The sequence below is a fragment of the Scatophagus argus genome, chromosome 5 (genome assembly GCF_020382885.2).
Source record: "Scatophagus argus isolate fScaArg1 chromosome 5, fScaArg1.pri, whole genome shotgun sequence".
NCBI lineage: Eukaryota > Metazoa > Chordata > Actinopteri > Scatophagidae > Scatophagus > Scatophagus argus.
The window spans coordinates 12437652-12463824 of NC_058497.1; the positions used below are offsets into that span (position 1 = coordinate 12437652).

General features: G+C 40.0%; 2 protein-coding genes across 4 annotated transcripts in view; one reads left to right on the forward strand and one right to left on the reverse strand.

Moving 5' to 3' along the window:
• The window catches only part of gria4a (glutamate receptor, ionotropic, AMPA 4a), a 93624-nt gene extending 76922 nt beyond the window's left edge, over positions 1-16702 (forward strand). The window contains exons 15-18 of one of the 3 annotated variants that reach the window (XM_046388821.1): positions 733-980; positions 4542-4656; positions 8623-8760; positions 12994-16702. In XM_046388821.1, the coding sequence (XP_046244777.1) occupies positions 733-980; positions 4542-4656; positions 8623-8760; positions 12994-13158 (666 nt within the window). In that variant the 3' untranslated portion in view covers positions 13159-16702. Of the gene's footprint in view, positions 1-732; positions 981-4541; positions 4657-7064; positions 7180-8622; positions 8871-12993 lie in introns of all 3 variants that reach the window. The other 2 variants (XM_046388818.1, XM_046388819.1) reach the window with 2 other exon arrangements.
• A 3793-nt stretch (positions 16703-20495) lies between these two features.
• Positions 20496-24946, reverse strand: msantd4 (Myb/SANT-like DNA-binding domain containing 4 with coiled-coils; the record flags this gene model as incomplete). The annotated part of the gene is made up of 4 exons (XM_046388941.1): positions 20496-22214; positions 23143-23439; positions 23523-23618; positions 24707-24946. Coding segments are annotated over 4 exons (1392 nt in total), but the record flags the coding sequence as incomplete, so codon positions are not given.
• Between the last annotated feature and the right edge of the window lie 1227 nt (positions 24947-26173).

Below are 26173 nucleotides of genomic sequence, written 5' to 3' on the forward strand. Positions count from 1 at the left end.
TTTGAATAATCAAATCTGTGGTTGGAGAAGCTGCTAGCGCTTTGGGCATCAGTGAGGTGTGAATGGCCACGTAGCAGACAGACACAGAGCAGGGCTGTGCTAACAATAGCATTCTTAGATGGGTGTTCTGTAATTTTCTTTCAATAAATCCACTGAAAAGCCAACAATGAGTGAGTTAGTTCATGTTCAATGAAGGAAAATTACTGTGAGCCGACTTGAACAGACTCACTGGTGTGTTTTAAATAGTTTTTGGATCACAGTTGAAGATCTGTGGCACAGACGAATAGGATACTTGGTTACACGGCCAATACTTGTTAGCAGAATTAATTCATTGTTGGTTCTGATCTGTTCATGACATTGGATGACTCTATGAATGTAGAATATCTCCATCCTTGTAACACTTTCAGTGAGCTGCTGCTGTGAAATGCTGCCTGTTTACCAGGTCACTTGAATGCAAGCTGTTAGCAACTGATGTTCAGTCAAATTGCACAAACAGCCTAAAATATCACTTTTTGTTCTTTGCATGTGAGACCTTACCCATCCACACTGTCAAAGATTTTAGGAGTGCCATGGTTATTTTTCTCCCAGTCTGTTTTGTAAGCTCCTTGGCTGCTGGTCTTTTCTTCACTGACTATTAAAACTATCATCTGTGACAAAATCTGGCTAGTTTCTTGGCAAAAATGATGGCCATTTATTCCTAATTAACCTCCGTTCTCTCCTTCTCCATCCCAGAGGTCCAAAATAGCCGTATATGAGAAGATGTGGTCATATATGAAGTCTGCTGAACCGACTGTCTTCACCAAGACAACAGCGGAGGGTGTGGCAAGGGTCCGCAAGTCCAAAGGGAAATACGCTTTCCTCCTTGAGTCCACCATGAACGAATACACGGAGCAGCGCAAGCCTTGTGACACCATGAAAGTCGGGGGGAACCTGGACTCCAAAGGATATGGGATTGCCACACCGAAAGGCTCACAGTTAAGGTGGGTGGAATAGTGTAACAATAGGAGACAGTAACAAAGCTGATACTGTACTATTGCTGCGATATTCCACCTACCCTGCTGTGCCTTTTATACTACACTGAGATTAACCAGTCACTGCTGTCCGGTGAAAATTTCTCATCCATAAGATTTTAAGAATTGAGTCTAAATTGACCATTTTTTGATTGTTTCTCACAAGTTAAATACCAAATATTAAATGCACCAGTAGCCTTTATGCATTTATTATAATAAACTCCAAAAGTAAAGACATAGCTATAGGTTTTCGCCCAGCAGCAGCGATATAGGATTATATGTTTCGTCATGCTTTTCTTTCTCATTCTGACCTCTTTTTTTTTCAGTCTGTCTCTCTCAGCTGTACTTTTCCTTACTTTTTTGCCATTCGTCTGTTAGTTTAGGACTTGTTATCTCCATTTCTAAGTCCTGTGTCACCGTCATTTGCCCCATCCCTTCATGCCTACGTCCTCTCTTTTGTTCCTCTTTCAATCTCTCTGTTTCTCCACAGGGCCACCTTACAGGTAACTCTGTCCATTTGTCTCTCATCTTGTGTCTTTGTTCCTTTTCATCCTCAGAGGTGTCATGTTGGTGATGATGACTGTGATTATTATAGGAGAGATTTATTAACTGAATATGACCATGAGGAGGGGCAGAACCTCAGGCTGCTGCCACTGCATCCAGAGCCACGAGGGGGAATTTATAGATGAGCAGGAGACAAAACGTGAGAAACAGGAAGTAGAGGGGCTTGACCAATGGGGGGACTAGAAATTAAACATAATAATGGCTCCCACAATAAAGACACTGAGTCACAAATGAAATGAAAATAAAACAGCCTTTCAGTTCTACTCAAACTACATTTAAAAAGAATGATGGTTGGTAATTGGACAACACCAAATCTCCCAGTCAAAGGAGTAATTATTTAACAGTGTGTGTAACCCTTTATAAAGAGTGCATAAGCTGGAGGAAATGAATGAGACCGAAGTGACTGAGATTCTAAAGTCGGTCCTTTTGTTTTGATTTTCCCTCTGCAGACACTTGTTTATCTGTCTGGTTAACTTGAGCCTACAGTAACAGTCCCAATAGGTTTCACTCAGGTATGTTAGCAATGCAAATGACTTATTTTTCCAGGAGGCTGTGACAGCAGTATAGAGACCTTGTCTGCTGGGGGAGAATAATTGACTAAATTCAGCAAAGCTGGACCACTTGCTCTCTCTTCTCTCCCTCCATCTCTCGCTCTGTCAGCATTTCAGGTTTGCCTTATGAAAGGCAAACACAAACACATCAGCCTCACATCCTGTCCTATAACTTTCCTCTGTGTGTGGTGCAAACAAGTCCCTCAAAACCCCAGTCACTGTAGTTTATCCCTTGTTATTTATACAAAGGTTTTTCTGTTCATGAGGGAAAAGCGACAGACAGCGAGTGGATCGGTCCCTTTTTAAGCCCCCGTCCCCAGAACATATTCCTGGGACTATCCACGGTTGTCTCTGGCTTCTCCCAATCAGCGGAAACCCGATCTACCAGTTGCACACATGTGGCGCGGAGTGTGCACGTCAGGTGAGCCTGCCTCTCCTCTCGGTGCACTAATCACAGCTCTAATTTGACTTAACGATGTTGATGAGAAGAATGAATACCCTGATGATTAAAATGAATGTTAGGAAGCTTTCTGAAGTGTAGCTACTTTTCTTATGATTATCGATATGTGACTGTTATTATCATAACTGACAAATATATGTTTGAACTGTTTTCATTCATACCTTGTGCATTGATGAGATAAGTCATGGCTTGTAGATTAGACCACCCCAGAGAACAGTGTCTCTCTCTAAATCCTCTTGACTATCTTTATTCAGAGAATTAAGCCCATACTCTTACTTTCCCATCTTGTGCCAAACTAACAGCTTTTCAGTCACAAGCAAGCTCTTAACAACACACTTTGAGATGAGATAGGACTTCCAGATACGCAGGTGTACTGACAAAGGGGCAGACTAACAAACAAGCAGGCAGTGACTGCAGTGCCCTTTCTGCAGAGATTAGCGCTACTGATTACAGCATTTCACAAACAAAAGAGTGGTCAGCAGAGGGTAGTGGAAGGAGAAAAGAATGACAGGAAAGTCCTCTGCAGGTCTCTGTAAAAATCAGAAATGTGCCAAAGGAGGAGAGACAGGGGAAAAATGAGTTTATAAAGGACATGCAAAGAATAAATTGACAAACTCATTCAGCTCCTTCCGTTGTGCTTTGTAGACACTCTTGTGGCCATCACAGTCAGGGAACAGGCCACATGGCAGGCAGGCATTTGAAGCAGTAGTGAAATTGAAAGTGGTTGCTGTACCATATTTGTCCCTGTGTATCTCATCAAACTGTTGCTGGATTATCTGTCTTGTGAAAGGCATTGTTTCTGAATGTTTTAGTTAGACATAATCCAATGTTGCATATACTTTATGACCCTTGCTACCTGTTTCTAAAACTTAATTTGAACAGCTGAGGTTGAATGCATAATACCTTTCAGGCAGTCACTGGCAGTCTAGAAGAGTTCTCTAGACATATCATCCATTTTGTTCTCTTTACATTTCTGTTACAGCAGTATTATTGCTGCATGATAACGCAGTTGAAATCGTGGCCTCTTTGACGTCTTCTGAGTGATGCACTGAAGTGCCAATGAGAAACACTAACATTTGAGATCTGAGAGTTGGCTTCTAAACAGCATACCGTTCAAAAGGTATACTGTAATGTAAAAAATCTCATTTGACAGTAACCGAGCAGATGTGGGCATCATGTGAAGCTTATCAGCAACCTTTAAAACTGTAAATAGAAATCCAATTCACAGAAATCACCATATGTATTAACAGACAGTGAAGTGATTTACTAGTTTCAAGAGCGTTATCACATATCAGCAAGTTGGTTTTGATAATATCCTAAAATAATGAACTGCAGCTCTTCTTTTGCCAGTTATAAAAAGCTTACATGTGCACACGCCGCATGAATGCTTGATAGTTAGCCCTGTGTCCCTGAATTTTGTTTGGAGGTCAGTCTCTTCAGGGGTGTGAGCAAGAGTGCTGTAGGAAATTGGACATACACACACACACACACACACACAAAGCAGTAGGAAGGTAGGGGAGCAGCAGGAGGGTACAAGAGCACCATCAGCAGGCTGCAGAGAGCTGGTAAACACACGTTATACCAGCAATCTGACACTCATTGTGGAGCATCCGCTGTTAGAGGAGCTCGGTACGGGGAAAAAAAACACAGGAGAGATACAGTGGAACTGTAAGTGAAACTTTCTGCATAAAAACTGAAAATGTTAAACATAAGTGGCTGAAGTAGAAAGAGAGTATGAGAGACAGCGTTGTCTGGGGTGCATCCTCCACCAATAACCCACCTTTGTCCCTTCAACCCCCTCTGATCCCGTCCCCAAAGTCCTCCCCTGTTCCCTCTCCTCCTTGTTTCCCTCCCCGTCTTTCTCCTGGTTGTGGCCCATGTCCATCTTGTCTGTCTGTCCCTCCATCCTCTGCTCTGACCAAACTATCTTATCTGTCCCTCCTTTTTTACTTAAAGAAACGCGGTCAACCTGGCCGTTCTAAAGCTCAACGAGCAGGGCCTGTTGGACAAATTGAAAAACAAGTGGTGGTATGACAAAGGAGAATGTGGCAGCGGGGGAGGGGATTCCAAGGTTAGCCCTCTCTGTCTGCCCACCCCACCACTAGGGAGACGGGAGCCGCTCACTGGCTAGGAAGCCGGCGACGGCCCCCGTCCTGGGAGTGTAACACATGCATCTGCCCTGGCGTCAAGTCAAGCAGCATACGGGGGGGCAAAAGTGACACCATAATGTCTTATGAGACAACCTGCAGTTCAAAAAATGGCACAATGTTGCATCTGTTGTCAGGGGTGTGGGCCTTTTTATACAAAAGGTTCAGACCCAATGACTAAGGTGCAACACTTGAGCTTGTTGAGATAAAGAAAAAGAGAATCTTAAATTTATGGTAAAGGAAAACACTAGACAAGTTACTTTTGAAAGGAATCAATTGGCTGTACAAAGATCAATGTGTTATGTTATTTAATGATGAATCATTTAAGTATTGTACAGAGAAGCATGTTCCCTTTCCAGGTGAGTGATAAATCAAGCACACATCATAATGATAGCCGCTTAGACACTGATCTGGCGATGCCCCTCTGAAAGGTAAATGAGGTAAGGGGAAGAGGGTTCGAATAGGTAGAAAAAAGAAGAGAGCAATTACTGTCAAGACAGGAATATTCACCTCCTAGTGGCAGCTCTGGGGAGAGAAGAGCGAAGAGGAAGGGACTCTGGCGATAGTCAAATTTCAAGAAAGACACCAAACTGAACCTTATCAGTCATTCAGCTGAGAATATGTTGCTTAAGTACAGGGCAGATGAAACTGGTTTTGAAACATTTAATGGAAAACAAGACCCAAGTGTAATTGTAGCTCTCAGATTCTTTTAGGCTCAGGTTGACTTGAGGCACAGGGGAAGATGAATAATTGATAGCAGCAACAATTACAGGATACATTTTCCTACACATCTCCTTCATTCATCAAATTTCAACAGTTTTATTGAGAGTTCAGCTTACTCTGTTGTGTTAAAGATTCAAACATCTTCAGGTCTCCTACTCTGTTTTTGTTATTTTTAGGTCCTGAAATTATTCTTGTTTTCTTCTGTATGTTTCTACTGTACGTTCTGTATGCCGTAATTTGATTTTACAAACATATAAAACAACTTATAGCACAGCAAACTTACTAATTAATACTCAGATCAGTCTTTCTGCTGGGCTGTCATTCCTTTTGTGCACAACTTCAGTGAATTAGTTACACAATAACTAAGTCACATCTCTCATAAATAGAGGAATTTAATTGTCTTTTTAGAACTTAAATATCATTTGCTTTATATCTTTTTCTGGACCTCTGACACTGGAAATTTTCTGATTAGCACTAAACATAAAAAACAGCTGAGGCTGATGGAAATGTCATTAGTTTTGCATTGTAATTTGGTATCACAAAGGAAATGTCAAGAGAGCTCCAAAAGCAATACAGTTCATCTTTAGGGGAACATGAATGTCATTAGCAAATTTTATCCAGATTTCATGGCAACCAACCAATAATTGGGATGACTCACCAAAAGATTTGCAATGCCTTGGGTCTCGCCATTAGTGTAGCTATAAAAATTAGAACACAGCATTCAGATCAATGTGTCAGTAGTCAGTAGACACAGCTGAATTTTTATGCCTTACTAGAAGTTAGAAAAAATGAAATGTCAACCAATACGTTGTCTCCAAAGGAATTATGAGGGGCTCATCAAAGTGACTTAGATCACGGATCATCAGGGAAACATGAATGTATGCACAAAGTGTTGTGCCTATCCATCCCGGAGACGCACAGGTACTTTACTGGATCAGTGAAAGCTTTGACCTGCTGGTGAAACAAAGTGAAAAGTCATAGGATTGCCAGAGTTACAAGGATTCGTCCTTTGTCCTTTTACCATGAATGTCTATACAAAATGCAATGCCAGCCCATTTAGAAGTTGCCAAGATATTTCAGTGGACTGAGCAACTTGATGTCCAACCTGCAAGTTGCCTTCATGTGAAAATATTAGGGAAGCATGCAATCTGAGTTTACGAAGAAATCATCATACAATGTAACAAGACAGGAGTGTCCTCTGACCTTTAAAGTCCGGAGAGTTTATGAAATCCTCACTGTAGACAGCGTCACTGTAGCTTACTCTCCCAGTCGTAGCACAGGGCTAGTCTGACACCAATAGTCCTGGCTTAGCAGTACTTGTCTCTTCAGTATTCGGTGAAGGACCAGCTGGGGCAGCATGGATGTGTTACCTGAAGTGACAAAGGTGGGTCCCACTCATATGTCTGTAGCTCGCTATAGCTCCTCGCTCCCCCCAGCCCCTCCTCAACGAGCGTACACACATGTACTCAGTGGGATCCATGCTAGGTCACTTGATCTAAACAAAAGTACCTTTCTATGTGACTGAGCTGTGCAATGCAAATGTGAAATACCCTAATAACATAAAATAACATGACCTATGATGTTATTTATGTTATTTTTACACGCGAAGAACCCCGGTAAACCTTGCAGTTTTGAAACTGAGCGAAGCAGGCGTCTTAGACAAACTGAAAAACAAATGGTGGTATGACAAGGGAGAGTGTGGACCCAAGGACTCTGGAAGTAAGGTCAGTCTCACGCTGCTGCGGCCCACAAAACGCTAGCCTGAAACTCTCATCCTGAATACGCTCCAGATTACTGCAACTACTGTTTAACCAATAGAAATATTCTCAATTAGCCTGAAACATACCTTAAATATCCTCAGTAGACTAAACTGTCCATTTACTGATTTTCCTCATACACTTTTCCTTCTATTTTAATGACGGACCACATTTATCTGAATATGCATCAGATTGACATAAATATATGTTCAGTTTCTGTAGCAATCTGTGGCAATCTCATTTCCATTACAGTTACCCTAGAAATATAATGAAACTTTTGATAATCATCAGTTGATTTTCACTTTCATGTTTTTTGTTTTAAGCTCATACACAAGCCCATTTTTGATAGCCTGAAAATCATCCACCAGAAGAGACAACCACTATTGTTTTAGCTTTAGGAACTTGTTAGCAACTGCTGGCTTTAAGATTTATGTTTAAGATTTATTCAGAGTTTATCTATTTGTTCCAATACCTTAGAGTAACATGTGGTAACACTTTATTTTACAGGTGCATTTTCACACAGCTCACTCCACTGCTTAATTTTCCCTATTTAGAACCAAATGAGATTTTTAGAAAACTATGGATCTGTTAGATAAAGTGTTACCACATTTGTTTATTAGTTGCAGCCCACCCTAAATCTTAGCACAGTAAAACGCTTGTTCCTGTAATAATACAGACAATTTGTACCATGCAGAACATTGGAGCTGCTCTACTGTAGATATTTAGACTGCTAGAGCCTTAAATTTCCAGTGAAATGTCATCACAGCTCAGATTACAGCCTGCTCTGTGATTTTTTTTTCTCTTTTTGATTTAAATTAGATTTTGATTCAAGATGCTTTGATATCACTGTATGTTACAGTTGTAGACATGTAGACTGTAGATGTATTGACTGTAACAGATGTGAAGTACTGTATGTAGTCGCTGTTGTGGTGATAGTAGTATTGTAGTTGTAGAGGTAGAATGTAATTGTACTATATTGTAATCATTTCAGTACTATAGAATAGTACATTTGCAATATCAGAAATTGTCACTTGATGTTTTTTTTTCTCCATTTCTCTGTCTAACCCCATCTATCCTGTTTTCTATTTGCTTTTCCCACCTCTTTCCCAATCTTTCACCTCCTACTGTGTTGCTTTTCTTCTCCTTCACTGACTTCTCCTGCCTCCTTACCTTGGTTATTTTCCTCTTCCCCATCTTTCAAATTTTCCCTCCACCTTTCACCCATCTGACTTTTCTCCTTCACGTAATCGCACTTTTTTTTAACCCTCAATCATTATCCCACTCTGTTAATTCCCTCTCTGTTTTCATTTCTCACATTGACCTTCACACTCTGCCCTGGTCTCGACTTCTATTCCTTCTTCTCGTCGTCCTTTACTCTTCCCTATACCCCATCTTACTCCCTCTCTCCAGGACAAGTCATCCCAGGCTCTGAGCCTGTCCAACGTGGCTGGGGTCTTCTACATCCTTGTGGGTGGCCTAGGCCTGGCCATGCTGGTGGCCCTGGTCGAGTTCTGCTACAAGTCAAGGGCCGAAGCCAAGCGCATGAAGGTGGACCTTAGCCCCCCCCACTGCCCCAGCCCCTCCCCCAGCACCCAGAATCTAGCCACTTATAGGGAGGGGTACAACGTGTACGGCTCCGAGGGGGTCAAGATATAGGGGTAGGATTTAGAGGCTCCCATATAGGTGGGGTAATGGTGGTGTTGATCATGGTGGTGGTGCTGTAGATTATTGTATTGTCGGTGTAGAGGCTGATGCAGCAGCCCCATGCAACTGTGTTGTTCTTAATGTGGTGATGAGGATGCGGTCAAGCATTGTGGAACCAATGTAGCCTTTTATGTTTCTTGAAAGCTTATTTTGGCTGTTTTCTTTATTTATTGGCCAAATGTTTTCTTACATTTTTGGGGTTTAAATTTGTTTTGGATTTTGTTCAGGATGGTATTTTTTATTCTGTAGCACTTCGCCCCTGGCGAGATTGGGGTTAGATTTGTGTGACTACAGATTTGGTTCCATCGTCTTTGGCTGCAGATGATGATGATTATGGTGATGATGATGATGATGGCATTGATGGTGATGCTCTTGGCTGATGACTTGACTAGGCACCTGCATTGTAATTTTAGCTCACAGCCAACAAAATAAAGATGGAGCAGGGATGCACAACTCCATCCTCAGGGGCTAAAGTTGTATTAAATACATTTTTATATACTGCGAAAGGCTGCTACTAACAATTATTTTCATCACTAATAATTATTTTCACCATTAACTATTGTTTGCCTTCAATCAGCAATCAAAAGCCCAAAATATTCAGCATGCTTTCACACCAGTCAAAGAAACACATGCTAGCCACACATGAAATAATTACTTTAACAGTTAAATAACTACCAAAATATGTTTTGATTACTTAACTACTAATGGGCTGATTAATTAATTGACTAATCTTTTCAGCTCTAATGTTGCACAGAAATTTTTGTCCAGTTTTCATTGATGTTGAAAAACATCAATGAACCTAGACTGACTTCCAGGTCAGCATAGTCATCATTAAATCTAAAAATTTCAAGTTTATTGAGACTAATACCTGAAACTTGTTTGTTAAGATTTCCCGCTAATGTTATCTTTGCTAAACTATTTTAAGGTTCTAGCAGTAGTCTTGGTATTTTACTATCCTGAGAGCAAAAACTGTACTGTTCCTCATTAAAATCTGTGACTGCTTCGAGCTACAAATTAATTAGCTAATGTGTGGACACCAGTTATCACTAATTTGGGTCTGACTAAAACTTTTGCAGTCATAATGTGATGGATATCGCAGGAATAAAAAAGACTTTTAAGTTGTTTTGATGCCAGTGGACCATCATAATTTTCATAACTAGACCAGTAACTTCTTGAGCACCTCTGCAATGTCAGAAAGACCTCTGGGAGAAGTATTTTGAGAGCTGGGCCATGAATGTACATGAACTAATTAGAGTGAGAATGAAGCTTTTGATGATTTGAACAAAGTTTCAAACATCCCCCTGAAATACTGATTTAATCTTCTTCATTCACATACTACTTATGATCAGCAATGTCCAGTCTTTTAAGGGAACACATGAAATATCAGAGTGAGTTTTTTAGCCCGCAGCAGTTTCTAATTGCTTTTAATTTTTGCTCATGGATATTAATCAACCTGCAGTGGTAGTCATTTTTTTGTTAATTTAAAATGCCTTCATGATGCACAAATAGTTCTTGTCTAAAATGCTCATAATCATTATCTATTTATAATAACATAATCCTTTATAGGGAAACGTTTACTAATCTTCTACACCTGCTATAGCTAATAGCTAATATAGCCAATATAGCCAACACAGCAGCTAATCAAAACATTAGTAGTGGTTTTATTTTGATCGTTTTGATTTCCTGATAGACACTCACAGATGTGCATTTAAGTGGTGTAATTTGAATTATAAATCGGGCAGACCAGGACTAAAAGTATTGAGTGTATGCATGTGGAATTGATTTACCAACGGCAAACCAGGATATGAAAATCTTTTGTGCACATTAATTTGCTCTTGGTGGCTAATAGCCGGTTCTGTTTCCTCTCCATATACTGTACCGTTAAACTGTCATCCATAAATTGGAGTTGTGCACCCCTGTTGTGAACGGTCCAAACAGGCACTCTAACTTATTCCAGGCCTGATAACTTCAAAACAGCCCAGCTACTTAGTGTTAATGCAGAGGAATAATTTATGAAGCAAACACTTCATATAGAGCAGCTACTTAGTGATGCTGTTGTTAAAACATGATTCACATTTATTGATTTCAGAGAGCAATTAACTGGAGCGAAAGAAAACACTTGGACTTCAATTTGATGATCTGCTTAACGGACCTTTCCGAGGCATTATAGGGGGTTACTTGATGATCATCACCTTGAAATAATTAGCAGGATCGATACCCAGGATGCAAACATGAAGACAGCTAAATGCAGTTCACAAAATATTGGCTATTATCAGGGCAAAGATAAAGCTGCGGTTCCTTTAGCGTAGTCTATTCTGTGTTTTCTCTTTAGTTTTTAAGTGAGCTGTACATCAGCATGACAGCACTCATTAACAGAGGATAGGGGTAAACTTCTGTCCAGGTTTTGCCTTTGTTATACCAAATACTGTACTGTACTGGTTGTTTGTAATTGCTGTGCTACTGCCTGGTTTCAGATACTGTCCTCTAATTCAGGCATCCAAAAGTGCTTTTCTCTACTATACAGTATAAAGGACATCAGCTTATACACGAAACATCAAATTCCTTTAATGTTTTCATGTTGTTTCTGAAATCGAGGACAAACCATGAACTGTTTACTGTCAGAGCATCCTTTGCAGAGGTTATTCTCTCTGGATTGCCAATAATGTTTGTGGAAAATTTCAGTTAGTAGCAAAGGCATTTTAAGAAATGTACCAGTCACAGCACCAGCAACACCCAGTTAACTCATTACGTGTTCTCAAAAAATGAGTTCAGCGATTTTTATTTTTAATCCCACAGCAGCAACAAACACTTCAGTGAAACATCATAGAGTAGCCTGTCTGTGTGAAGTGTCACCCTACTCTGAGCAGTATAGTCAGTCACTCCCTCTCTATAAATCTGAAACCTTGAAAGAAAAATCACTCCTTCATGTTTTCCTTTTGTCTTTTTAGAGTCCTCACCCTTCAAATCCTATCCTTTCAAATCCTCACCTGAATTTCTCAGATTATAGAAACCCAAACCCTAAAATGCATGGTCACCTATGAAATGCAGATGTCTACAACCCAAATCCTCGTCTACTATGTACATGTTTGTTGGTTGTTGCCTGCTTTTACGTTTACTTTTGCCTTTAGTAATACTGTGTTACCGTAGCATTTGAACAGTGTGGTTGCCTTTTAGTGAGATCTGACTGAGTAGTTTTGGGTGCATTCACACCATGTCTGAAGTAAATCAAAGGAAGTCTTGGGCATTTCTAACTGTAGTCTATCTGGTTTGAACAGAGAGAAAAATGCCATTCAAATATGATGTTCAGCAATTAAGCATACAGTTAAATGTTAAAATTCTTCAACAGTAGTGGTTTACTGTCCATGACTTTTACTAACAAAACACAGTTGTCTTTAGGACTGCAACTAATTCAGTTTTTCAACATTAATCTTTAATTTCTAAATTGGATGTTTAATTAATTAAATGTCAGAAAATTGTGAACGACATCATAGAAGCAGCTAATTCATACATTTCACAACAACCGACAAACAACCGATTATCAAAACTGTTATGAAATAATCTGATGTTGACTAATAGGCTATCTGACTTATTGTTTCAGCATCAGTTTGCACAGTGGCCCCTGAGACCTCAACACGCAATGCAGCTTAATAGAAAACCTATAACAGCAACAAATTAAGAAAACGGCTTCCACAATTTGACAATAAATATATTAGAAACCCTTGTAGTATCTTCAGTTGGAGTGTGTTGGGTTTTAAGGGCCAGCATAAGTTTGTTTATAATGTGAGACAATAAAAATAGATGAAAATGCAAAAAGCAAATATTCCACAGTATTGTTTCACCGATATGTGTTATTGCACCCTCAGACCTCTCAAACTGTTTGTACAGGCACATGCATGTATGAGCATTTTTTGCGCATGTGTTTGTATAGAAATGTAGAAATGTCTGTATTTGTGGAAGTGGTTGCATTTGTTTTGCAGTTACTATGCTCATGAGATTATTTTTGTTCAACAACAAAAATTTCTACTCTGCCGTCTCCACCCTCTTCTCCATCCTTCCCTTTATCTCCTCTTTCATTAGCTGTCTTTTTCTGAAGCCATGCGGAACAAGGCCCGTCTGTCCATCACAGGAAGTGTGGGGGAGAATGGCCGCGTCTTGACGCCAGACTGCCCCAAAGCCGTGCATGCTGGCCACGCCTCCCTCCGACACCCCGGCCTTGCAGTGGTCTCCTCCGGACTGCCCTGAAAACCAAAAACACCTGCTGTGCCTTAACAACACACAAATACAAACATTCAGACTTTGACAAACACACACATGCGCGCACACACACACACACACACCCACACATACACACACACGTGCTTACATACAGTCACATACGTACCATTTTCATGCACAACACACACACACACAAATGCATATGATTACAGATACTCAAATGCAAAACAAATACTCAGATACAGAGACACTGAACAAACATTTTTACACACTTGAAAACACAGACACATCATCATCTCACCATCCTGCTGCCATTGACTTATTATACAAGAGGCAAGTGAAGTACAACTGTGGAGTGAACAGTGGAGAAAAAAAAAACATAAGACAACTCTGACTATCACACTTGCCTGCAGCATTAATTTTATTGGGTTTTTTGTTTGTTTGTTTGTTTGTTTTTGTTTGTTTTCTGGGAGGATACCATCCTGATATCGACAAAACCAACAGGAAAGCCAGCACAGACTTGAGCTATGAGCTGTGAACATGACCACGAAACTGATCGTGATGATGATAGTGATAGCGGTGATGATCATGGCTGACAGTAAAGAAAAAAGAGAAAGACAACCAAACAATTCTGTTCCTGCTCTCATTGTCACGGACAGTGTTGGCAAGCAAGCCACGCCCCTTGATAACGCCTTACTAAGACTACAAACATAGTTTTCATCATCATCATCATCATCATGGTCATCATCATCTTAACTTGCCTGCAAAGACTGAGTGCCAGGTATTTTCACCCTTAGAAGACCAGAAAACTGTAATCTTGAACGTTCGGACTGTGCAAACCTGCTACTTTACCATGGACTGTTCAAACCGAATGAAAATGCTTTCTTAGTACACATATAGAATGATTTCTCACCTCCCAAAAAAGAGAGTGAGACAATCAGCCATTATAGAACAGAAGTAACCTCCAAACTCATAACGTGTGGCTGATCTCGGCTACAGAATCCACAGGGGTTTGTAAAAGAAAAGAATAAACCATAGTAGTTAACAAAGTCCTTCATCGACAACATCACCATGACAGTAGAAATGCTAAATAGCAAATTGATGATCATATTTTTGCTGAGTGGCAAAGGTGAGGTTTAAACTGTATATTGAGTGATGGAGAGAAAAAATAAAAAATACACGAGCTGATCTCACACGGCTACCAAACAACGTGCTTCTCAACCTGAACACTGGGACCTTATAGAAGTTTGCAAAATGAATGATGGAGGCAGTGGGAATAAATATGATGTTTATGGCATTTGGGATCAAACAAATTCAGCCTCTATGTCCTCTTGAATAATTAATCCAAATAACCAAGAAAATGAAAAGACAAGTAAAAGTTCATTAGTCTTTGCACATTCCCCAACAGTGAGGTGACTCGAGCAGTAAACCATTTGTTTCAAGGGCCATAATAAGGTTGAGAACCACTGGTCTATGCTGTCTGTGCTTCATTTGACTCAAACTATAAAGACATGTAGATGCAGTTTTCAATTTCTCTAAAAGTAATGACTCCTAATGGGCAGTTTGGTCATCATTTGAGATCATCAGTCTTTCCCAGTGGCCGGGGACAAGTACCGTATCAGAAAGCTTGCTTTTTAAAATAGTTGTAAATAACTGCGTAGCAAAACAGAACTCACTTGTCTTTTTTAATCATCTTAGATAACAATTCATTGCAATAATGAATATAAAAGAAAATGCCACTACTTGTAATTAAGATCAAATCTTTTTTTATAAATCTACATATTATATATAATACAAATAAATATATATCTATACGTCTATAGAGAGCTATAGAAAACATTGATCACAGATTGTCAGAGGCCATGGCATACATTCTGTTATATGGCTGTTTTTTGATAACTTGAGAATATTAATATATGTCATAGTCTTTGTGTGTCCTACTCAACACTGAATGTCCATCTGGCACTCACATGGACACACACGTAGAAACACGCTCACACACGTTGTTGCACACACAGGGTCGGCTCCGAGTGATCACTCCAGCACCATGAGATGTTCGGGTGATTTTGTTTCTGCCTGTCTGTCTGCTTCATGAGTAGTTATTCACTGTTTTTCATTGTCCAGCACTGTTTTTACTCCAACATGTTCAGCTGGTGGGCTGCAGAGACCCCTGAAACAGCACACAGATGCCAGTATTCAACACTGAAGCCCATATAATGAGTACACAGGCCTCTACAGAGGATAGGCCGCTGTGACTGCTCTACTGTCGAGAAACAATGCTGTCTGACATTTGGAGAGTGTAGCATTTGTGTTACATTTCACATGACCTCAGTGCTTTTAGCTATTTGTCTTCTCACCAGATGTGAGTCAGCTACAGATTGAAATCCAGTAAAAACTGAGCAGGGTTTGCGCTTTTTGGGGACAAGATTGGATCCATCATGATAGGCAAGGCAGGTGATCAAGCCCTATGAAATCTATTTTTTAAAAAAAAAATCTGTAAAAATCTGTTATATACCATATAGCAGCCTGTTTTGGCACATTCACTTACTGTCAGCCTTGGGGAGAGGAATATATGTATCTCATTATTATTTGAGGAACAATTGAAGGAAAAGAACAAAATATATTTTTGTGGATTTACATTAAAGCAGTTTTACTTCACTATAAGCTAATACAAATCAGCATGGTGGGGATGCTTACATGGAGATTGTCATAATACAGTAAAATGGGAATGACTTACTGTTTTCTGTCCTGCTCAGCTCTTTTCCTCTTTATCTTTCATTCTACTTTTTCACTTGCCTTCTCTTTCTTGTTCCTCCTCTTGTTTTGTCTTCCCCTTCGCTCCACTTTATGATTTCATCTCTCCTCCTGCCCCACTGTTAGACAGAATTCTCTGTAAAAGTTCATCTCAACAATGACAAATGACTTTATTTTATCCCCTGATACTCTGCAAAATAATGGCATAGAGATAAATTGAGAAATTGTGACACCTATTGACAATCTGGGTTTGTTTCTGGCCCTATGCTCTGAGCATCTCATACATTTTTGTAACTGTTTATATTACGTAAACACACACACACACAGTGGAACTTCCATCTCTTTGTAAAACTCACACGCATACCTCATCATGCATCATTCCCTCATCAAATGTATTCAAATCAAACTCAACTTGAAAAGCATAAATTATAAAAGATATCTTATAACAAGTATCTCGGACAACAGCCCTCTTTATGGCTGAGGCAAACAAGTTTCCAACCACTTCCTCTCAGCCCGGGGGATCAGTGCAGCAGTACTGCAGCAATCCAGCATGGGAGACGCAGCGGGTTTCTACAGTGGTTGCATCTGCAAAGAGACAGTTAACACTGATCTAGCTATCAGCACACCAGACACCCCAGGCTGTCGAACTATATGTGATACTGTTGTGTTTATTTCTTTGCCACCTCCAGCACATTAGATTTCATGCATAGACAGCAGAAAGCTGACTGTTGGGCTGTCAACACTCTGGCTTTACCACGGTCTCTTTCTTCCTTTGTTTCTGTCTTTCCATTTGGTTTCTTTTTCTAGTAAAACATCAATGCTGAACCTGCTCTCTCTGCGTCGTTATTTATCCGCTCATTCTGTCCCCTGTCCTCATGTTTACAGACAAGTCATAGTGATAAGTGATCTTATTCACTGTATTTTATTGCCATTTTCTTTTGGTTTTATTTACTGTATGCATACTAGGAAATTGTGTAAAATGGACTAAAAACACTGAAAAAAGAGTTTATTTTGCAATACATATGTAAATATAGTTAGAAGAGTTCAATCCCGCAGGAAAGCAGCCAGTGTATAAATATTTGGTTTCTCAAATGTGAAACGTGGTAACTGACTAAATCAAAGAGCTATGGGGTTTTAAACTGCTGTTAGCTTCAATGAATGAATTAGTTAAATTCTATAACTTTTCTATTACGAGACTCAGAGCTGGTGTCAAGTCAGGATTAGCAGATCTCAAGCTTGAGCAATCAGTAATGATCACAACTGACAGATGCGCATTTAGTAAGAAAAAATATTATTCAGCTCTTTTACAGACTAATTATACTATTTCCTGTTAGATAAATCATATTATTATTATTATTATTATTATTATTATTATTATTATTATTATTATTATTATTATAACTTTATTCGTATAGCATTTTTCAAAAACCAGGTTTCCAAAGTGCTTAATATTCATTTAGGGAAAAAAACAGCAATTGAGAAGACAATAAACAAAATATAAATAGACAACTGGTGAACAATAGCTGTAAAAGGTTGAAGATTTAAAGTAAAAGAACAGCAAATATTAAATTACCGCTAAGACATCAGTTCATGAAACACTACCCAGTGGGCTTCCAAATGCAATCAGTGACAAGATAGTGACTGCGGACAAATGTGAGAACAAATGTCTTGAAATACAAAACAGTACCACAGTGAAATGTGAAACCAGTACAAATATGAGAATCACCTGTGTGTTAACATGCTCGCATGCTTTTAACAGCTGTGTTTATTAACAGGAGTTTAACATGTTAGGATGCCAACACTTATCATTAGCACTAAACACAAAGTCCATCTGAGGCTGACTGGAATTTATTTCTATTTTGGAAGATATTTGGACGTTATTTGGTCATGACTTAATGATGGCGCCTGATGAAATGCACACACCAGATTTCATGGCAATCCATCCAATAGCACAGATAAGGTGGGGGGTTTATCAGGACGAAGTCAGATCACACTCAGAATTCAAAAAAGCTTAAAGTGTATCTGTTTCGTGTGAATGTGAAGCCTCATGCTGCTGAGTCTTTGTTGTAGACCAGCAGTGATGGGGTTAAACCCCTCGCTGCTATTTTGTCATTTGGGCCTCCTTTTCAATCCATGGAGACCTAACACCCCTAATGCAGAGCCATCACTGACAAGCATTTCCCATTATTTCCCCTCTCACTCACACTCTCTCTGACACACACGCTCACATACCATGCCGGGTTATTACTGACAAGTATTTCCCATTTACCCGAAGATGAAGCAAAATAACAATTTTGAGGCGGTTCTGCCACCCTTTTAACCTTGCACCTTCACGTGCAAATACACGCACACACTCACACACGCAAACGCACACACCTTCAATCTGCCTCTTTTATCGTCACTGCAGAGACACAGCAGCCTTTTCACCTTTTTTATTTTCATTGGCTCATTTCATTTCCCCTTTCTCTGTCTCTGTCCTTCCCTCTCTCAGCTCTGCATCATCTCTCTTTCTGTTCAGCCCCTCCTCATTTCTCCTCTCTTCTCACTCTATATTCCTCTGCTCATTCTCTTTATCTTCCCTCCCCCTGTCATACTTCATTTCTCTATTTTTTCCATCCCACTCTCAGAGGAATCCATCTCAAACCCTGATTTCTCATCCACAGCTCCTCTCCGGTCAGAACAGCCTCCACTGCTCCCGCTATTTCTTCGAGGCATCTCTCATGATCTGGTAGGAAATTGAATTGCACCAACATTGTCAGCATACACAAGCAACTCATTCCTACACTGTTTTGTTGTTGTTGCTGCTGCTGCTGGTGTTGTGGTTTACATCAAGACCGCTTAGAAGTGTGTTGACGCCATCCAGCAATGTAATGTACTCGCAAAGACAAAACACAAGATGGCACACAAAAAGTTGTGATTCTACAGCGTTGAATTAAGCAAATATTTTTTGACTGAATGAAGGAAACATCTGATTTTTATTCATTTTGATGCCACCTGAGGTGCGAGTAAAATATTTTAGGTTGAGATTAGAGTGAATCAAATACTATGAATTATAGGTTTACTAAAACCAAAGGTTTATTTCACACTCAGTAAAAAATTTGATTTTTTACTGAGTGAAAAACTATTTGATGCTTTGATACCGAGTATTTTCACATCCTGTGTTAAATATGTCTGACAATTTATTTAAAATGTACACTAGGAGATGGAGAGACCACAGACCTCAAATACAAATTGCAGGTCCTCTTCATCTCAACTGCAGTTACAGGAGCTGTAGAGAGCCTGATAGATTTCTTTCCTATACAATCATGTGCTAATCTGAAAGTAAGCCCAGGGCTGTTCACTAGACTACATTAGTTTAGTGTACTTAAAAAAATGGCAAAGTTTTGTTTTGATGACACACAGCTGTATGAGTCAGTGTCACCTACAAGATAAGCTGTACTGATGTAGATAAATGAAGATTTCTTACACCTGAACAGTGACAAAACCAAATCACTTCTTTGCACTTTTTTTGTATTTGGGTCTGATCGCAAGCACTTCAGTCCATGTCAATTACATCACATGCAGAGCTAAAGAAAACCACTTTAAAATGAACATTGTTTAAAATGTTGCAGCAAGTCTGCCCAGAAAGACCCACATTCATCTCTGAGGTCCACTGTTTTTCAAATTGCAAAACAACAGGGTATATTTAATGTCAGACATGCTTTAACGGTATTAAACCCCATAAAGCCAAGGTCAGAGACCTTTTAGCCTTGCCAAGAGTGAGCTCTGTGACCTGTGTCCAGGCAGCTTTTAGCTGTTGTCATCACCACCTGTGGAACAGTCTGCTGATGGCCTGAGGGCAACTTAGTCGGTGGACAAAGTTACAGGATTTTCTTCACAGTATTTTCTTCTCTGATGGATCTCTAAGAGTGACAGATTGAGTCACCGCAGGCCTCCAGTACTGAGGGACCCTTTTCATAAGAATACAGTGGATTTTTACACCAGTTTTAAACCCACAGAGGGCTGAAGAAGGGTGTATTATATATAGCTTTCATCTCCTGAGCGGACAACAAACCCTCAGAGACGGAAAAATAGACTTGTCATCGAGATTCGATCTGCCTGCTTGGAGTCATTGTCTGTGTGTTTGTGTCTCTGTGTGTGTGTGTGTGTGTGTGTGTGTGTGTGGGCTCAGGTGACTTGAGTGTTTAAAAGACATCTCACTTGTGGTTGTAGATGTTTCATTGTCAATGCATACTGGCCAGCTTTTTTTGTCTCAGTTTGTGGCTCCAGTTTTGGAGTAAAAACTGCGATGCAGACTAACAGCTTAAATATGAAATGCAAAAAACAGCATGAGTGTCACTGGGTTACATCAGCCTTAGTGAAATCTGCTTTAGAGATGCAGTGTTATGTTCTCAAAGTAATGTTTTTTTATGCTCCTCTATTCTTATTAGCTTGCATTGATCTAGGGAATCCCTGATGGGCTTCCTGAGGAGCATAAATATAGAGGAGATGAAAAAACTGAATCATCTTATTCTCTTTTACCATTATTCTTCAAAGGCAATGCTGAGAACATAAAGATATGAGAGAGACCACAGAGGCTGCTCATCAAATGCTGTATTTTAGGGCTTAAATGTTGTAAGATAGATTTTATTCAGCTCATCTCACTTCAACATTACAAAATATGTCTGAATGTCCCATTTATGTTCCTCAACAAACTTTATATTCATACTTATTACCACAGTGTCACAGGACCTGAATAAGTAAGCACACACAACATGCATAAATACATAGATATATGCATATTAGAGGTAGAATTATAATACAAGAAAACATTAAAATTGGGCTGCTGGCCGTGTGAGATAATTTTAATTGTTTAATGAGACAAACGAGAAATGCTGGTTTAAAATTGGTGGTAAATGTACACAGTCACAAGCATCAGAATGTAAATTATATTTCTACACGTCGGTAAAACATTAGACAACCCAAAAATCTCTCTATACAAGTAACAGTTCTGCGCTTTTGTTTTTCTTTTTACAGTGTTGGAAGCTAAATTATATTGGTCTAAAGCACCCATTTAGTAGATTACTTGGCACTGATTTGGTGCATGAATGCAGAATAAGACATCATGATTCCATTCTTTCTTTACACATTTCTGTACTAGTGAGGATGTGTTTCTCCAGCATTTATTTTGTGCATTTGTGTTTTGGGATGGTGTACTGAACAACTGTTAAAACTTTACTGTCACAATTTTCAGCTTTCACAATTTATAAAACACACGTGCCCAGGACGAACTGTGCTTGCCAGCCAAATCCTACATTTTATTATCTCAGCGTTTTTTATTTTATGAAGACATCATAAGGCACTGCTTTATCATGGTGGTCATCAATAGGCCAGGCGTCCATCATCAGTCTTCTCCTTGGCCAATTTCCAAAAATCATTTAAGCATGTGTGGGAAACTTGATAAGGGAGCAGGTCTGATGCATATCCACATATTTTGGGTTGTTTTCAGTGTTTAAAGTTCTCCTGGGAACTGGTGAAAATGTTATGTATTTATTTCTTTCATTCATTCTCCTTCTCGTCTGAGTATTTTCTCAGTGGCCCTGATGATCTTTGTGCAGCTGCATTCTTTCTTTCTCCACTCGGAGGCGATCTCTCTCAATCTGCAGTCTGCCAGCCTCAAATTTGAAGAAGTGCAGCCTCTCTTTTTCCAGCTGCAGCCTCTCCTTCTCCAGTTTCAGCCTCTCTGTTTCCAGGTCCACTACTGACATCCAGCCTTTACTTTCTTTCTCTCTCTCCCTCTGTCCATCATGACTGGAGGATAAAGAGGACGTGGAGGAGGAGGGCAGGCCTTGTTGTGCTGGCAGGTTAAAGGAAGAGTCAACGTACTCTGATTGGCTGAGGAGCAGAAGCCTCAGCCTCTCCCTCTCCACCTGTAACCTCTCTCTGTCCAGCTGCAGTCTTTCCCTCTCTACCTCCATCTGACGCAGCCGCTCCTTCTCCACCGCCAGCCGCTCTTTCTCCACCACCAGGCGTTCACTTTCCACGGCCAGACGCTGTTTTTCCAGCTCCAGTCGCTGTTTCTCAATAGCAACTAGAATCCCCGCTCCCTTGTTTTCATAATTGGTTAGTCCACCAAGAGCTTGGCTTGGCATCCCCATTGGGCCACCAGGAAGTGGCAAATCTCTTGTGAAGGTGGGGGTCGGGGCCTTGGTGGGGCTAAACATGCCCACGTTGTTGTGAGAGAAACCATCACCAACATGGCCCTCCCCACGTGACTCGATGTCTCTTAGAAGGGACGGAATATCATCTTCATCTATTTCCCCATCTCCCACATCGCCGTCACCATCCAGCTACAAGGACAGAGTGATATCATTGAAGGGGACGCGACTGATTTTACACATTAAGTTTGGTTTACTCATAATGATAGGTGTGACTGTAACCCTGATGAAAGGCAAGGAAAGGTGTAATCAAGTTGCATTATGGGAACTGGAGGATGTAAATTTTTTGGAGCCTGACCCATACTAGAGACAAAAATCAGAGACAAAAAGATATTTATGCCCCTGCAGATTCACTTCATCTAGCCTCTATAAAGAATGTTGTTTTCAAACCATCACTGTCAGTGCATTTTGTGTGTTACCTTGTGATGGTTATGGAGGCACTTCAAGGTAGTATTCTATATCTCAAGCCCTTACAGAGATGGTGAATGATTCCAGAGACTGCAGTTGATGCTTTCCTGTGATCATGCTGCTTTCACAGATCATGATTTGATCTAAAAACCAATCTTAAGCCCATCGGAACAAAGTGTACATTAAAGTTTAAATTAAATCTTAATCAATTAACACATCCTTAATTTAATTTCATCCGTGCCTTGTGAACCTGCGTGAGCCCAATCAAAGCGTTACATTAAGAAGAGCCACTTGAGTTACATAACGTGTCGGCGTAATCACTGTGATATATTAAACATAGCTACCTCTGGTGATGGGGACACAATGGAGCTAATTAACACATTAGCAAATACTTGAATCTCCAGAAAGGCTACTTGTCTTTTCATAGCGAGAACACAGTTGATATGAGCTCTGTATCAAAAAGCATGAAGGTGTCTGAGAAATGACTTTGTCTTCATTTGCATGCAGATTTAATCAATAGAGTCCAATGTTTATCAGAATCAGAATATTTAATCTATGGAGGGAAGAGCAAAGTGTTGGTCTTGTACTATTGTTGTACACATACCATCACTGCTGTGCCACTAGACAGAAATGATGAGCTTCTGTTTCTTACTCTGTATTCAGTGATGTCCTCCTCCATCTTAACACCCGGCGGTCCCATCACGACCTGCCCGCTCGGCTCACTGAGAGCCGCCAGCTCTGGCCAGTCACAGTGACAATCCTTTGGGAGGCCTGAGAGGTCAAGAAGCTGGTCACACTCCGGTCCCAGAGAAGCTGTCTCATGCTCAGGGGAGGGTTGATCATATTCGGTCTTAAGGGCCACAGAAGAGGATGAGGAGGAGAGGGCGAGCTCAACCTGAAGCTGTTTTCTCTTCATCAGAGCACGCCAGTCCAGGTAACGACGTTTCACCTGTGCAGGGAGATCAGGAACTAGTGTGTAGAACTAGTGTGTAAAAACCTAAAGCAATGATATGAACATAGAAATGAACTCACCTCAACAGCAGTTCGAAGCTCTCCCTCCCCCAGAGAATTGACACTTCGTGCCACTTCCTCCCATGCCTCTCTCTTCAGCTCGTTAATGGCTGTGTTCTGTTCACATTGACATGACATTGCTTCATTCTAACAAAACTATCATGCCTTTTTTGACAACCATGTTGTGCTGAGCACTGCAGATTCCAGTCAAAATAAGGGGGAAGGTCACTTTTTCATAAAACACAACTAAGCTGCCGTGTCTGTTCAATGAAAATCCTCTGGTCTGTAGTAGTTTTTAAGGCCAATACCACTTGCGATATTTAAAACTTTTGAACAATGATACATCAACATTTTTCCATAGGCATATAACATTAAGAAATTATTTATTATTCTAAATATTATAATATTATTATATTATTTATTATTATATTATTATTTATTTATTTAGTTTAAGAACTGTGACCAAGATCTGTGCTGTATGTGATATCTTGCAGTTATAAAATAAACTGTGGCAGTGCTCTCTGGTGGACAGTGGAGATAATGGAGGTGTTGCTTCTAAATTATTTCGACATAGCTTACTTAGCAACCAACACATTCATTTTTTAATAGAAATTTATATATATAATATAATATCAGCCAGTATTTTGACCCATCAATTGATTAGTCCAGGTTGACTCTCTTTGTGACCCATATTTATTTATTAGTTGTTTTTTTGGATGTTTTTTTTTAACTTGTTTGTTTTTAATTTACTTAATAGGATCAATCAGACACAAACTGTATATTCTATACATCTGAAAAAAAAAATCTAATTTCACACATTTAACAAGAGCTTCCTAAAGACATAGAAAAAGTTGTTAATTGCTTAAGACTGGTGGGTTCGTTAAGCGATTTGTGCTACTGTTGATCTGTTGAATTTGGCTCACACTTCAGAGAATGGAGATGCAAAAAAAAAAAAAATAAAAAAGAATGCTTTCACAATGACTGAGTGTGAATGAGAAGATGGTGCAGCATGTGCAGCTGGGATGCTTGGGAAAAAAATTAACCTGTACAGCAAATACGGGATATACATGCTTACATCATTTGTTGGCAGCATGACATGGTGACAAATCTGGGACATATTTTTAGCATTACTACGCATTATTAGCTCTCGTGATCAATATCTCACTCTATTAGTTTATGTAAGATGTAGAAGAGGAAATTTGCACCTGCTGTCTGGAGAACAACACGCCCCTCCTCTTGTGGATCTCTCTGATAAGAGTCTGTGTTTCTCTGACACTGTAGTTGCTCTTCCTCTTCCTCTTCAGATGCTTCACCTGCAGGAAATCCAGCTTGGCAGCGAAGACAGGGACAGAAACCCAAGAAACACAGACAGAAAGAAACAGAGACAAGGACGGACAACTAGGGGAAGACAAACAAAAAGATAAAGGGGAAGGGTGGTGTAGCAAAAATTAAGGAAGAAGTTATGAGAACAACGGAAACAGGGCTACAAAAAGAGACAGATGGTGCGTCGGATTAAAGGCAGGACTCAGTCCACAGATGGAGATGAAGTGTGAATTGTTGTGAAGGTTAGTCCATATCTAGTAGTGTAGCTTTCCTTCAGAAGCACTGTAGTTTTCATCAGATGATGAATCCCTCAGTTTCTCCAGCAGCCCCTGTGAAGTTCTCCACCTGGCAGACTGCTGATCCCAGCTGTATGTTACGCGAGATGCTGGCTCTGTGCTAAAAACATGCGAGAACTGAAACTGTGGAAATATAATTTGGAAAGAAGTGTGTGTGGTTGCAGAGGTCACAGCTGGTTGGCTGCTTCTTTTTGTCGCAGTTTTAATGAAGAGTTCACTATTTGCCTTGATGAGGCCCTGACTGGATGTAGCTAAGGCCACAGAGAAATATTGTGATGCATCTTGCTGTGTTTTACACCTTCATTTCCTGGCCTGGACTGCTGCCATCCATTTGAGCTTACATGCGGAGAGAGGCATCACAGGATTAAAGAGCTTTGCAGTCTTCCTGTAGGTAAACAGAGAGTCATTAAGTCATCGGAATATATAGTGTGTGTCAAGTTAGGTCCATACATCCATCCATTTTCTATACGCTTATCTGTCAGGGTTGTGGAGGGGCTGGAGCTAATCGCAGCTGACTATGGCGATGAGTCCAGGGTGAACCCCATCAAACACGAAGACAGACAATACAATCATCAAACACAAAGGCAGACAATCAATGTAGAGTAGCCAATTAACCTAATGTGTATGTTTTTGATTGTGGGAGTAAGCCAGAGAAAGCCTACACAGGCACAGGGAGAACGTGCAAACTCCACTCAGAAGGGCCCAGACTGGGATTTGAACCCGAAACCCTCTTGCTAACCACTGCACCACTGTGCCACCCTGTATCAAGTTAGGTCCCTTTATTTAAATAACACAAAAGGGATATTGAAAATGGAAATGAAATTGGCCTTGCAGACTTTGGGGTGTCAAGAGAAAAAAGAGAGGCAGGTTTACAATATGGAAACCCACAATCACAACATCAAGTAAATTGCAAAAGTGCATTGTATACAATATTACAAAAAATAAATTATTATATATGCAATAATGATATATTATTGTAATAATATTATATTATATTATTGCAATGTGATCCTCTGTCAGTTTCATTTTGTTGAAAAAAGAAAGATAAAGATT